Source organism: Ooceraea biroi, chromosome 7 (assembly GCF_003672135.1).
Source record: "Ooceraea biroi isolate clonal line C1 chromosome 7, Obir_v5.4, whole genome shotgun sequence".
Lineage (NCBI taxonomy): Eukaryota > Metazoa > Arthropoda > Insecta > Hymenoptera > Formicidae > Ooceraea > Ooceraea biroi.
The window spans coordinates 8871371-8883662 of NC_039512.1; the positions used below are offsets into that span (position 1 = coordinate 8871371).

The 12292-nt window shown below is 43.5% G+C and overlaps 2 protein-coding genes and 1 long non-coding RNA gene across 3 annotated transcripts; 1 reads left to right on the forward strand and 2 right to left on the reverse strand.

Annotated features, from left to right (window-relative positions):
• Positions 1 to 2: 2 nt before the first annotated feature.
• LOC105282361 (protein krasavietz) lies at positions 3 to 2997 on the reverse strand. Its single transcript, XM_020032664.2, has 8 exons — positions 2843 to 2997; positions 2240 to 2311; positions 1880 to 2160; positions 1492 to 1796; positions 1113 to 1356; positions 809 to 1028; positions 524 to 685; positions 3 to 435 (listed from the first exon to the last, which is right to left on the reverse strand). The coding sequence occupies exons 2-7, from the start codon at positions 2298 to 2300 to the stop codon at positions 534 to 536; spliced, it is 1263 nt and encodes a 420-aa protein (XP_019888223.1). The 5' UTR covers positions 2301 to 2311; positions 2843 to 2997; the 3' UTR covers positions 3 to 435; positions 524 to 533.
• A 361-nt stretch (positions 2998 to 3358) lies between these two features.
• Positions 3359 to 11102, reverse strand: LOC105282356 (putative U5 small nuclear ribonucleoprotein 200 kDa helicase). The gene is made up of 6 exons (XM_011344267.2): positions 10984 to 11102; positions 10637 to 10800; positions 9590 to 10109; positions 9261 to 9507; positions 8822 to 9149; positions 3359 to 8724 (listed from the first exon to the last, which is right to left on the reverse strand). The coding sequence occupies exons 1-6, from the start codon at positions 11026 to 11028 to the stop codon at positions 3627 to 3629; spliced, it is 6402 nt and encodes a 2133-aa protein (XP_011342569.1). The 5' UTR covers positions 11029 to 11102; the 3' UTR covers positions 3359 to 3626.
• On the forward strand, positions 11044 to 11756 carry LOC109611165. The gene is made up of 2 exons (XR_002193514.2): positions 11044 to 11122; positions 11408 to 11756. It is a non-coding gene; the product is annotated as an uncharacterized LOC109611165 (long non-coding RNA).
• The last annotated feature ends 536 nt before the right edge of the window (positions 11757 to 12292 follow it).

Below are 12292 nucleotides of genomic sequence, written 5' to 3' on the forward strand. Positions count from 1 at the left end.
TATTAAACATCACCTGTCAGTATATTTCCTATAAACTAGTACAATATTATACAAAGAAAGATAGGATTCCGAAAATTGTACGTACACAGGGATAAAGATTTTTTTATAATTTCTTTGTTATTCTGTATATATTTGTAGCGGAGTTATAAAAATGTAACACAAAATATTTTTTCTTAAAGTAATACAATTAAGGACATTGCAAATTTACAGTTCCTCCACATTGATTGGATGTTTATATTTAGCTCTTACTGACAATTTAAAAATTTTCTATTCCTGTGTGTACTCTTGACTCATCATGAAGTACCTAACATTGACTTAAGTTTTATCTTTACTGGTATGTTTTCGAATCTGTGTCTTTTCCGGTTGATGTTACATTGTTCTTGATTCGTCTCGAAATTTTGCGTCTATGTCGTTTGTCAATGGCAATGATGCGTTCTGTGAAAAAGAATTGTGCTTTCAGGTAGCTTCACACATTTTATTTTACATAGCATTTTACACGGTGTTCTGTGTATAGTAAACTTACATAAATATCTTTAATCCTCTTCCTCTCCTGATTCTGATTCCTCCTCGGCGTTTTGCAGCCACTCTACGAATTTCTTCATTTGATCTAAAAAGAGCATTTTTCCTTTGACCGAGTGACCCTCCTTGTACCACTTCAATATTACTTCTTCTGATACAACATCCGCTAAAATTCAAAGAGATCTCAATTATATTTACAATATTTGATAAAGTTGTGTTATTAATATTTAAAAAAATATTAGCTCCAGATTATTCTATGATATTCATGTCGTAATTTATATCAGCGTACTTTTATAAAAGAGTAAAACAATCTTCTGGAAGACTTTCATAAAGTTCATGTTTTCGTAACAGAACTCCTGGACCTTGAGGATAAGTGCGAGCTCAGATCTGGCAGTGGTTGTAAAAGCACCAAACAATGGAGTATAAACTTTTAGATGTTTCAGTGCTTGTTCAGCAACTAACTCTTCCTTCTTGTTCCATTCAGCTTGACCCATTACCACAACCCAAATCTGCAAACCAAAGCGATTAGCACTTGTAAATACTTTTCCACATATTTTCATATGATTGCGTATTAAAAAATATATAAACATTACCAAACCAATCACTTCGTGTTCGGGAATGCCACTTCGTTGCGCCATTTCCTTGAGATCTAATGTAATGTCTTTCATCGGCCTGTTCTCTGCCAAGTCATCCAAAAGAAGTTGCTGCAGATCCCGTTTGGCTTCCTGACTGGCTTGAGCTTTATGCAATTTTACAATATCTGCCAGGCCTACTGCTTCAAACACAGACCGGAAGTGTTCTTCCGTTCGCTTATTTGGTGGTACAAATTCCATCAACCTAGAGCATGCCAAAGAATTGCGATATAAAAAATGATGACTTGAGAGAGAGAGAGAGAGAGAGAAATAAGAGTACAAGTGAGCAATGCAAATTAAACAATCAACATATAAACATCGTTATTTTTTTCAGGTTTACCTTCCTTCGATGCCTCCTTTCTTCAAAGCAGTCATTAAACTAGATAAACCTTTCTCCTGTTTCCAGGTAACAAAGACTTCCAGCAGAAAGTCCAATGCGAGGTTGTCTTTCACGAGATGTTCGTTGATCAGAACTGAGAGGACTGTGGGTGGTACAGAACCGTTCGAGATCCATAACGCCGTCATCCTAGCTAGCTTAATCCGTTCCTTGGGTGAAAATCCCTTCATGAAGACCAAGACCTTCTTCATCTCTTCTTCAAACATTTTTTCCAAATACTTGTAACGTCGCATAAGCTTGATGAAGACCTGTTTGTTCAGACATTGTGTTACCTAACCCACACATTTGAAAGCAGCGATAAAAATGATCCAAGCTGATGAATCGGCGTTACCTGTTCAAAATTCCGCATGGACTCCATGTCCTCTAGTTGCTCAAAAACGCATGCACTGGTCTTAACCGGTTTGTCACCATCTTGGGCAATGGAGCCACCAGGAACTAGAAGGCCTCCAGCTATCATAATGTCAAACAAAGCTTCCCCATATCGACGATAGTCTAACTTGGAACCAGCCGCGTCCAGAAATTTAGAAATTGCTTCTAAGTCGTTTCCAGCCTTATCCAAGCCAAGCAACACTGCGTCCCGAAAGCCAGTTGGATCATACTTTTCTCTCTCATCTGCAGAGACAGAAATCACGTTAATCCGGTAATCTACAAGTTTGCGATTCTCTACAATAAATACGCGTATCGAATTTACCTCTTTTCCTGGTCTTTATACGTTGACCTGATAGTATCGGTTTTTCTATTTTTTGACTCATACAATAACCTTCTGAAAAATATAAAAATTAAAATAGTACAAAACTATCTACCGGATATTCCAATTCAAAGTTATACTAGTTGTAAACACGAAATTTCGCGAAGTTGCGAAACGCCCCGAAATTCGCGGGAAACGCGCTCAAGACCGCGATGTCATGGCGAACCCAATGCTTCGCAATATCGCGAAATGCGGAGAATCGGAGGAAGCGTGAATGATGTCAGTCACATTACGCTGCGATACTTGACCTCAAAGTCGCGAGTGGGTATCTTAAGAAATGGCGGCGTCAGTGATCATCTACGCGCCGCTTTCCGCGTTATTAACGGGTGCTCCTCGACCGCACGTGATGTGTGTGCGGTGGATTACGCACATAATGCGAACGGCTGATTCAGAGGTTAAGATCGCGCGCGGTGCGTGACCACGATGATGGCCGAGACCATTAAAAGCTCCGAAAAACCCGTCGAAGCGCGCGCGCGCGCACGCGGTGCGCTACGAACTCGCGAAATTCGTCGGATGCGATTTCTTTTGTTCATTGCGCTTACTTACTTAGAAGCACGTATAAACCTTAGAACAACTCCTGCCCGGAACGTGTGTAACCGACGTGGGATGTTTCAAGGAGGACTCTGGTACTTGAGGTCAGCGAAACCAAAGAGAGAGGATCAGAGGAGAAGCAACGCTCGAGTGAACGTAGAAGGGAAACTGACTCGCGACTTTTTGTAACCACGCGCCGCATCGCGGAAAGAAGAGGAGAATGTCAGGCAGAGTTTCTGATTGGCTGCGTGACGTAGATGACAGAAGCCTGCTCGTTTCAGCTGCTCTTTTTGCATTTGAACGAAGATGGATGCATTCGCGTTCGTGCGGTCGAGAGTGAGAAAGGAAAGACGAACAGAGTGCAGAAAGTTTAATTAAAGTGGACAGAGATGGTTTTTCTTACACACGATTGGTTACGGTAAATCATGTGTAATGTGGTTTATATTTGTATTATCTTCCTTTAAAGCAGTAAACAGCGCATAAAATTATTATATGTAAAATTTGTATTAAAAAATAAAACATACTCTTATCTTCTCATATGTTTAAATATACACTTTATTCTAGATTATACCTAACAAAGGATTACGTCGCTGCTTTATAGCACATTAAATTATTGCTTAGACAAATCTGCAAAATACAAGCTTTCCTTTAATTATTGTGTCAAAACAAGCGGTTCTGTGTGTTGATAGAAATAGAAAATAACTAAAGAGACAGTGATATCGCAATATCTGCACACTAATAAGCACTGTACATAAAAAATCAATGATAATATGGAACGCCTCATCAGGCTTGAATGTCTTTAGTCGGAATCGGAACCGGAGCTGGCGTCCGACTCGTACTCTCCGACGCTGATAGTGAACTTGTATTCCTGATCGCAGCCGAGATAAGCATCGCTCATGAAGTACAGGGTATAAGAGTGCTGACCAGGTGCTGGGGCGACAAAGTCCAACTTGATCTTCGCTTTCTGCTGTAGCGTCAGCCGCTTGATGGACAGCAGCGAGTTACTCTTTGGATCACCGATCACCACCCACCAGCCCTCCTCGCGCTTCTGCGGGAAGAATGGCGCAACCACCGGTCCGGTGACCTCGTCCTCTCGCTCCAGCTGGACGATCACGTTCACCGTGCCGCCACTGTGCAGTTTATCCTTGTCTTGTACCTCGTACGACATCTCAATGTTGGGATAACGGTTGCAGAACTTGGCGACGTCCGCCATCTGGGCGTCTGTCAGCTGCAGTAGCCGATTCCGATCATCATCCTCGAGCTCCATCACGTCAAAGACTGTCTCTACGCCCTTATCGGTGCAGCGCTTAATGGTCTCCGCGGTGAAGTGTGGCAACTGCTTCAGGTATGAATCCTTGGACCACATCGCCTGCGTCACCATCTGTGCCAGTTCCATAGCGGCGACGGCGGGCGCCAACCATCCGGAGGAGCTGAGCACGTCGACGCATGCTTGTATCAATCTCACGGCTTTGCCCAGCACCAGCTCGGTGTCCTTCTGCAATTCCGGGCCCAATTGTATCCTGGACAGATGAGCCTGGAGTAAAAGCTGCGCCTTCACGTGAGGATCAGCCATTCTGGTGGCTTGCGGTGCGTGGGGTAGACGCGCAGCTAGACTCCTTAGTAGATTTTCTTCCCTCTGTCGGACCGGAACGCTCTCGTACTCAGCGGCTGCTGAAATAATCTCGAGCAGACCTCTAATCTTCGTCTTGTTGTTAAGGGACAAACTGAACAGCTCAATAGTAGCGTAATTGATGTAGTAATAGGCGGCGATCATTCCCAGATTGAGCGGTAGAGTGTCCATTTCATCTTCCACGGCGACGCACTTGGCTTGCTCCAAATCAGTCAACGTGCTCTCAACCAATTCGGATAGGTGATCCGAGAGATGCCGATGCGTGACACCTTGCAGGCCGTAATAGTTGGGATTCTGAGTGAGTCGTCGGTAGAGGAAGGTCCATGTCAGATAATCAACAGCATCTTGTTTGTTCTCAATCGTTTTCGTCACGATCTCCGCGTTGAAATGATCGTGTAGTCTGCGATCCAAGTGGCTCTCCACTGGCAGCGGCTCGTTAAGAAACTTTTTGAAGAAGTCCTTCTTCGAACTCTGACACAAGAGCACGCACTTCGCGTCTTCATCCTCTAATGGGCGATTAGCGCGCGCCACCATCTGCAAGACGTCTGTAATTGGGTAGTCCTCGTAGGCGTGCGTCTTGCCGTTGTAACACTGTGTATCCATGACCACGACTAGGTGAGAACTAATGGATAAACCCCAGCAGAGATCTCTCGTAGCGACCGCCACTTGAATGGCACCGCTATCGAACAATTGTTCGACCAAGTTACGATCGTCCGCTGATAGGCCCTCGTGCAAATAAGCTACACCTTGCGACAGAGTCTCTTTTAGCGTTTTGTCAACCATTCGGTCGAGGAACGGCTTAATGTCTGCTTCTTCTGCGTGGAAAAATCTTGAAGGCTGACCTTCGGCGGCCGTGAATGTCAGTAAATCAATAGCCGTCAATCTCGCCTGTCGACGAGTAGGCACGAACACGATCACCGGTTTGTGTGCGGCATGCCGAAGTATAGCGTTGTATACCGGCTTCGCCATGGCGGCCAATCTAGATGCGTTATGAGTGACGTTTATACCCTGCACGTGCAGCTCCAATGGCACTGGTCGCACCGATGGATGGAAATTGAACGTCGCAGCTGCCGGCGCACCTAGCCACTGTGCAGCGTCCTTGGCGTCGCCCAATGAGGCTGATAATGCTATTATCCTGGTAGGTTTGTCCAACTGCGAGGAGATGTAGCGTGCTCGTGAACACGCGACTTCTAGCACAGGACCTTCCTCGCCACCTATCAGTTGCAATTCATCCACGATGAACAGCTGAATATTCTGTACGTTCTTCCTTTGCTTCCATCGGCGTGAAAGCACGTCCCATTTATCCGCTGTAGTGATAATAATCTGTCCCTTGGCAAGTAGCTTCAGATCCGTTCCAGTTTCTCCAGTTAAAAGGACGACCTTTCTTCCCAGATGCTGACCGAATTTCACTGTCCAGTCAGTGTAAACCAACTCTGCTAGAGCTTCCTTGCTCACCATATACACGCATCGGCCTTCCGAATTCTGCGTTAGCAGTCTTAGCACTGCGAACTCCGCAATAGTCGTTTTGCCCGAACCCGTGGGTGCTCCAACAAACACGTTATCGTCGGAATTATAAACTGCATTGAATACTTGCGTCTGAATAGGATTGAACTGCGGGAAATTCATGTAAATACTCTCGAACTTGGCATTTCGCAGTGCCGTGATTGGCAGCGCTTGCAGATCAAGCAACTCCGTAGGTGGCAAATTCTTCTCTGGTAGTATCAGATGCCGGAAGCTCACGGGCAATTGAGTCTCCGCACCGATCCACCGGTCGGACACCACGCGTAGGAAATACTGTGGCGGCAACGGTTCGAAGACTGGCACGAAGAATTTAATCACGTGCTCGTCGGCCGCGTACTTGGCCTTTAGCAGGAAATATTCGTGATGCAATATTACCTCCGAGTCTACGTCCTCGACCAGGATCCAAAATGCTTCCGACATACCGTGGACTTTCTCGTCCCACTGGAAATCTGGCGTGATTGTCAGCACGACTCGCAGAGTGGAACGCGTGATCGGTTGGATGTGCGTCGACAGACCCAGCTTCGGAAACTGATGAACGTATTTGTGAATAGTTTTGCCCAGCTTCGGTACACGAATCAGTTCTCCGATTTCATTAGGACCCAGATCGTACAGTCGTTCCCAAGGGAAGTTTTTCTTCTCGATCTTCTTCACGATCTCCTCCGGCATCTTGCGAAATTGTCTGAGCGGCGACATCGATTGCCACATCCTGCGGTCGATCATCTTGCACAAGGACAGGCATTTGTCCGCCAATTGCGCCCAACCACGGAACAAGACGATTTCGAAGATTGCTCTCATAAGACGCGACGCGGACTGCGTGACGAATACCATGTCAGACATGAGAGCGAAGCCCTCAAGTTTCAACTGTGAAATATATGCTTGCAAGAGCACGTTCACCTTCGCGCTCGGCTCCTCGATGCTCTCCTTTACCGGTATCGGCACTCTCTCCATCAGTTTTTGCAGTTCCAGTTTCTCTTCCTCCCTGACATTTATATTCTTGAACTCGCTGGATAGCGAGAACACTCGGAACAATTCTATCTCGCTTAAGGTGCGCTTTAGCAACTGATTGTACGTAGACATCGTGTCGTGGGTGCAATAATAGTGAGACGCTATTCTACCCAATTCAGTCGCCTGGAAATTGCCAGATTTACGATCGTACTTGATCAAGCCACTGCGATCTAGCCCGACAGCAGCCGAATGGATCAAATCAGCTCTGTGCAACTCCAATAAAGGATCTTGCTTCAACTTATCATGACTTATCCCGTAAAGATTTGGGCAACGGAGCATCCTGATATAAAGATAAGTATAGCCAAGCCAGGTAACAGCGTCCCTGATGTTCTGGATCGTACCCAGCACCACCTCAGCATTCAGCATATCAGACATCTTGCTGATCAATTGGGATTCTATTGGCAGTTGCTGATTCAGCAACGACAAGTAGTATTGCAGTTCGCTATGGTTCGTAATAAGAATACCTTCACCTTTGGTATCATACTGCGGTCGACCAGCTCTGCCTAACATTTGCAGCACATCCAGGGCACCTAGTTCCACCCATCTGCCCTTCTCTGGATTGTACACTTGTGTTCCCTTAATGATGACAGTGTGAGCTGGTAAATTGACACCCCAGGCTAAAGTCGCCGTCGATACGAGGACTTGTATGTGCCTATCGGCAAAGAGATCTTCCACCAGCGTACGATCCACTCGCGTCATACCGGCGTGATGAATCGCGAAACCGTATGGCAGCAGATCCTTCAACTCCTGGTTCTTCACCTGCTCCGCTTCCGTTCTTAGGACCTCCATCGACGCAGAACCCTCCTTGAGAAAATTACCCAGAGTGTCCTTCTCCAGACACATGTCTCTGATAGCGCGCGCCGTCTTTCCGGTTTCCTTGCGTGAATGCACGAATATCAGTACTTGATTTCTGCCAGCGTGGTCCATGGTCTTCTCGTACACGATCTCGTTCATCACCTGGAAGCGCTTCAACGCCTTCTTCTCGGTCACGCCGATGTACTGTTGTTCCAACGCTACGGGTCGGAAACTGTTGTCGAAGTAGAAGAGTCCCGTTTCTGGTTTAATGCGCAAGAACGCCGCTACGTCTTGATAATTGGGTAATGTGGCCGAGAGACCGACAAGTCGCACGTCCTCCTGGGTGGTTTCGATGTTCCGGATCGTTCTTGCGACTAACGCTTCGAGGACAGGGCCTCTCTCGTCGTGCAACAAGTGAATTTCATCAATGATGATCAATCGTACTAACGACGTAAACGTTTTCTCACCACCCTTCCTCGTTATGATATCCCACTTTTCCGGGGTACACACTATCACCTGAGTCGCGGCGATTTGCTCTCGCGTTAATTGATGATCACCCGTCAACTCGGATACAGTCAAACTGTACGTTGACAATCGTTTGCGAAAATTGCCGACCATTTCTTGCACCAACGAGCGCATCGGGGCAACGTAAATTACCTTGAACTCGTCGGCGTTAATCGTGCCGTCGGCATTTATGTGTTTTCCTATCTCCCGCATCATGCAAAGCAGGGCAACGTTAGTTTTACCAGCTCCTGTTGGCGCGCACAATAGCAAGTTTTCGTCGCTCTCCAATGCTGTTTGATATAAGCGACTCTGTATACGATTTAGCGTCTTGAAACCTTCGAAGGCGGATTGCACATACTTTGGCAACTGATCGATCGGATGTAGCTTCTCATTCTCCGCGAACGGCTTCGGCTTCAGAGCGGGAACGTGAACTTCCTCGTAGCTGCAAATATTTTTAAATCAGTCCGAAGTTTCAATATTTGAAAGTATGTCTAAAATATTCCGTACGTTTACGTCTCGCAATTTTATTTTTTACTTACCCTTTGCGCTGTTTTCGGAAACTACCGTCAGGTAACTGACAACGCTTGTTCGCCATGAAATGACTTCCCTGCGCAAATATCAGATCCTCCAAGTCTATCAAGTTCCTTGTACCCTGAACCTGACCACCGGGACCACCTGTATCCTCATTCTCCTCTCGCCTTTTTCGCTGTGATCTAGCTTCCATCGTTTCGTCGGCGTCATCTTCGCCTTTACCTGTGTCGAGTTGCCGCAAGATTTTTGCCAACACTGGGTCGTCGTTCATCTTGTTACGGATCTTTTGTCTTTCCGATTCCGACTGCGATGACGCCAACATTGTACAATATGCAACTGCAAATTGAACATGAAAAGTTATTTCTTTTCTTTTTAGATTTACTAAACAAAGGTAAAGCTACACACAATTAGAATCTTGTCTTTGTCACATATACATATAATTCTTACCTGTGTGCCTGTATTTTTTAAGCTGTTTAATAAAGTCGAAACAATCGTAACCCAGTAGCAGCACAAGCTGATTTTCGCATTCGCGATCATCTGCAGCATCCTTCAAAACAGCTAGCACTTCGGCAGCCCTCGCTTGTGAAACCATCGCGTCATCGTATATCGTACTTAATCTTCTTTGCAACCAGTATGCATCTATATCTAATGGATGTAGTGGCTTCTCTTTCTTCATCTCTTCTGTTCCACCCAACTGAAAAAGTTATTTTGATCAAATATTATATAATTTTAATCCAAGCTTGATAATTATTGCTAATAATTAAGAATGTACTTACATTTTCAGCATGGATTGCTCTGTCGTCATTGGCCTCCTCACCTTCGTCTCCCTCATCATCATTTTCTCGAACTTCTCCGTACACATCCTCATCATCTTCCTCGCTACTCTCCTCAAATTGTACGTTAATTCCATACGTTTCATCAATGTTTTCGTCGTTTGTCGTACTTTTCTCATCACTGCCGAAATCTGTGATCTTTTTTCCAAGATTTACAAGCAGCGCAAATCTTTCCTCCGCTAATAAGCCAAGCAAGAGTTCCGTCTCTTTCTTTTTCTCTTTCTCTTTAAGGCGATCATTTTTCAGCACAGCTAGTACTTCGTCGGCTGCGCCACATAGGATATCGCGCGGTTGATCACCCAAAGCTTCTTGTATGAAACTGAGCAATACCTCATAAGTTTGACGTGTTTCTTGTGTTTTTGGACGATATACAATTCCAACCATTTCATCCACGCCTTCAGACAGTAACGTCGCTCCTTTCATACGCGCGAAATCGTATTGTGCTTCATCACGCTTTTGGCGCCTGTAAAATACCAAGATATTATCATGTGTGTCATTTAAAACTTTTTACTAACTATATATTAAGGAGATGCTGGAGCTGCTAGTGAACTTCTTCGCGATAGTGCTGCCATCGCACAATATTTGCACAATAAAATGCTTTTTACAAAAATTTGGCAATTTGTACACACAAAATCGTAAGTCAGCGACATGGGGACACAATTAAGGAATATGAGGATGCTTTTCGAAGTGACTTTAGAAGCATCATAAAAGAGAATTCTGTGTAGAATATAGGTTCTCCTGTATTCTGTATTGTATCCCCATATCGCTGACTTACGATTTTGTGCGTACAAATTGCCAAATTTTTGTAAAAAGCATTTTATTGTGCAAATATTGTGCAATGGCAGCACCATCACAAAGAAGTTCACTAGCAGCTCCAGCATTCTCTTAAATTATTATACAATCAATCATGTATCAAAACATATCATACAAGGCAGAAATGATTCTCTAAGCGAGTGATAATAATAATAATTTTGTAAGTAACAAACTTACTTGACTTTTCTCTCCTCCGCCTTGCCTGGTTTGGTACGCTGAGCTCTGTCACCCATACGTGTGCCGTCCAGTTTTCCAACAAGGGACATAACCTCGCCGGTAGCTTCATCTCTGCTACGTCGTTCTATTAATCGGACGTCAGCTTGTAAAACGAGATTCGAATTCTGCAAGCACATTAATTTCACAATGTAGCGTAACAACGCGGCGCAGCTATAAGGTTAAAAACACTACGTACGCTTGTACATCAAAGTTACATCAAAGTCACAAATGAAACAGGCATATTAATAAAATAAAAGAATTATTATAATGCTACTGGAAAATCAACAATGTGAATTAAAAATACAAACCGCTTTATATTCGTATTGCAGTTGACGAGCCGCAGCGTCCGCCATGATTGCATCGCTTCTGGCAAATAACCATAAACTATCGAACAGCCAAGAATGGACTAATCGAATTAATCTAGGTTCCTAGAGAAACTTTTCACAGGTAATAGGGAATTTCTCGTTTTGATCTTCGATACATTGAAATAGTATATATCGCTATCTTTTGCGATTTTCTTGAAAATACACAGGTGAAATGAATACATCTTTCATCTTTCCCGAAGAAATTTGACACAATTGTGATCGTTAATTCGTTACGATTATTAATTTATAAAATCAGGTTTTTTTTATATCAAAGACAGGTTGTTTACAAATTTTCATAATACGTATGTGATTGTAAATACAATTGTTTTTACCATCCCGCAGTTTACTGAAAGAATAACTTTTTTAGGACTACAGCACGCAGCTACCGTACTTTCATTTCTTCCAAGGTCATCGTTCTCTTCCACCTCGCACTCCCACCAGGTTCTGTCACAAGAAAGTACGAGCCGTTACTTCAGGCAGTCTGGCTGGTCGTCTCGAGTGTGTGACCACGATTTCTTAACGTGTGGATTATGACGCGGGCTAATGATCCTTGTATAGTTTATCCGCATCAAAGTTAGTGCGAATAAAAAGAAGACGAACCTTTTCCGATGCTTGTTACTAACAATGCAGTGGTTCCTGTTTTTATTCTGCAGTGAGTGAAAGCTTGCTTTTGAATATGTGTGTATTACTTTGCGAGATAGCGTTTATCATCCAAATTTGAAAAATGAAGAAAACAAATTTTGTCTAATAGCTTTAATTAATATCTTGAGATATTAGAAGAGAGAGGAATAAGATTAACAGCAATGTAAAATCTTAATTTAAAATATTAATTTTTAAAGATATATTTCTATGTATTAAACATAAAATTAAGTAATCGAATATATAATAATGACTTGATATTTGAGATAATAAATATATAATAAGGGCAGAAGAGAACATTCCTTGTAATTACATTCTTAAAAATTTTTCGAGAGGATTTTAATAATTTCTTGATAATATATTTTGTAATTTGTTTACCCGCATTTTGTCTTTTAAAAACTTATTGTTAACACGTCTCGAAGTATATTCGAAAAAAGTTATAAGCTCCTCTCAAAGCCTTCTTGGCTGAACGTGAATTTTATTTCATTTTTATTCATCTTAAAAATACCGAATTGAAGAAATATTTTGTTCAGTAACCACCGCGAGTTCTCTTAGACTCGCTGCGTACATATCTTCCGGTGGTCTTCACGGAGAGATTCGTTTCGAAAGAGCC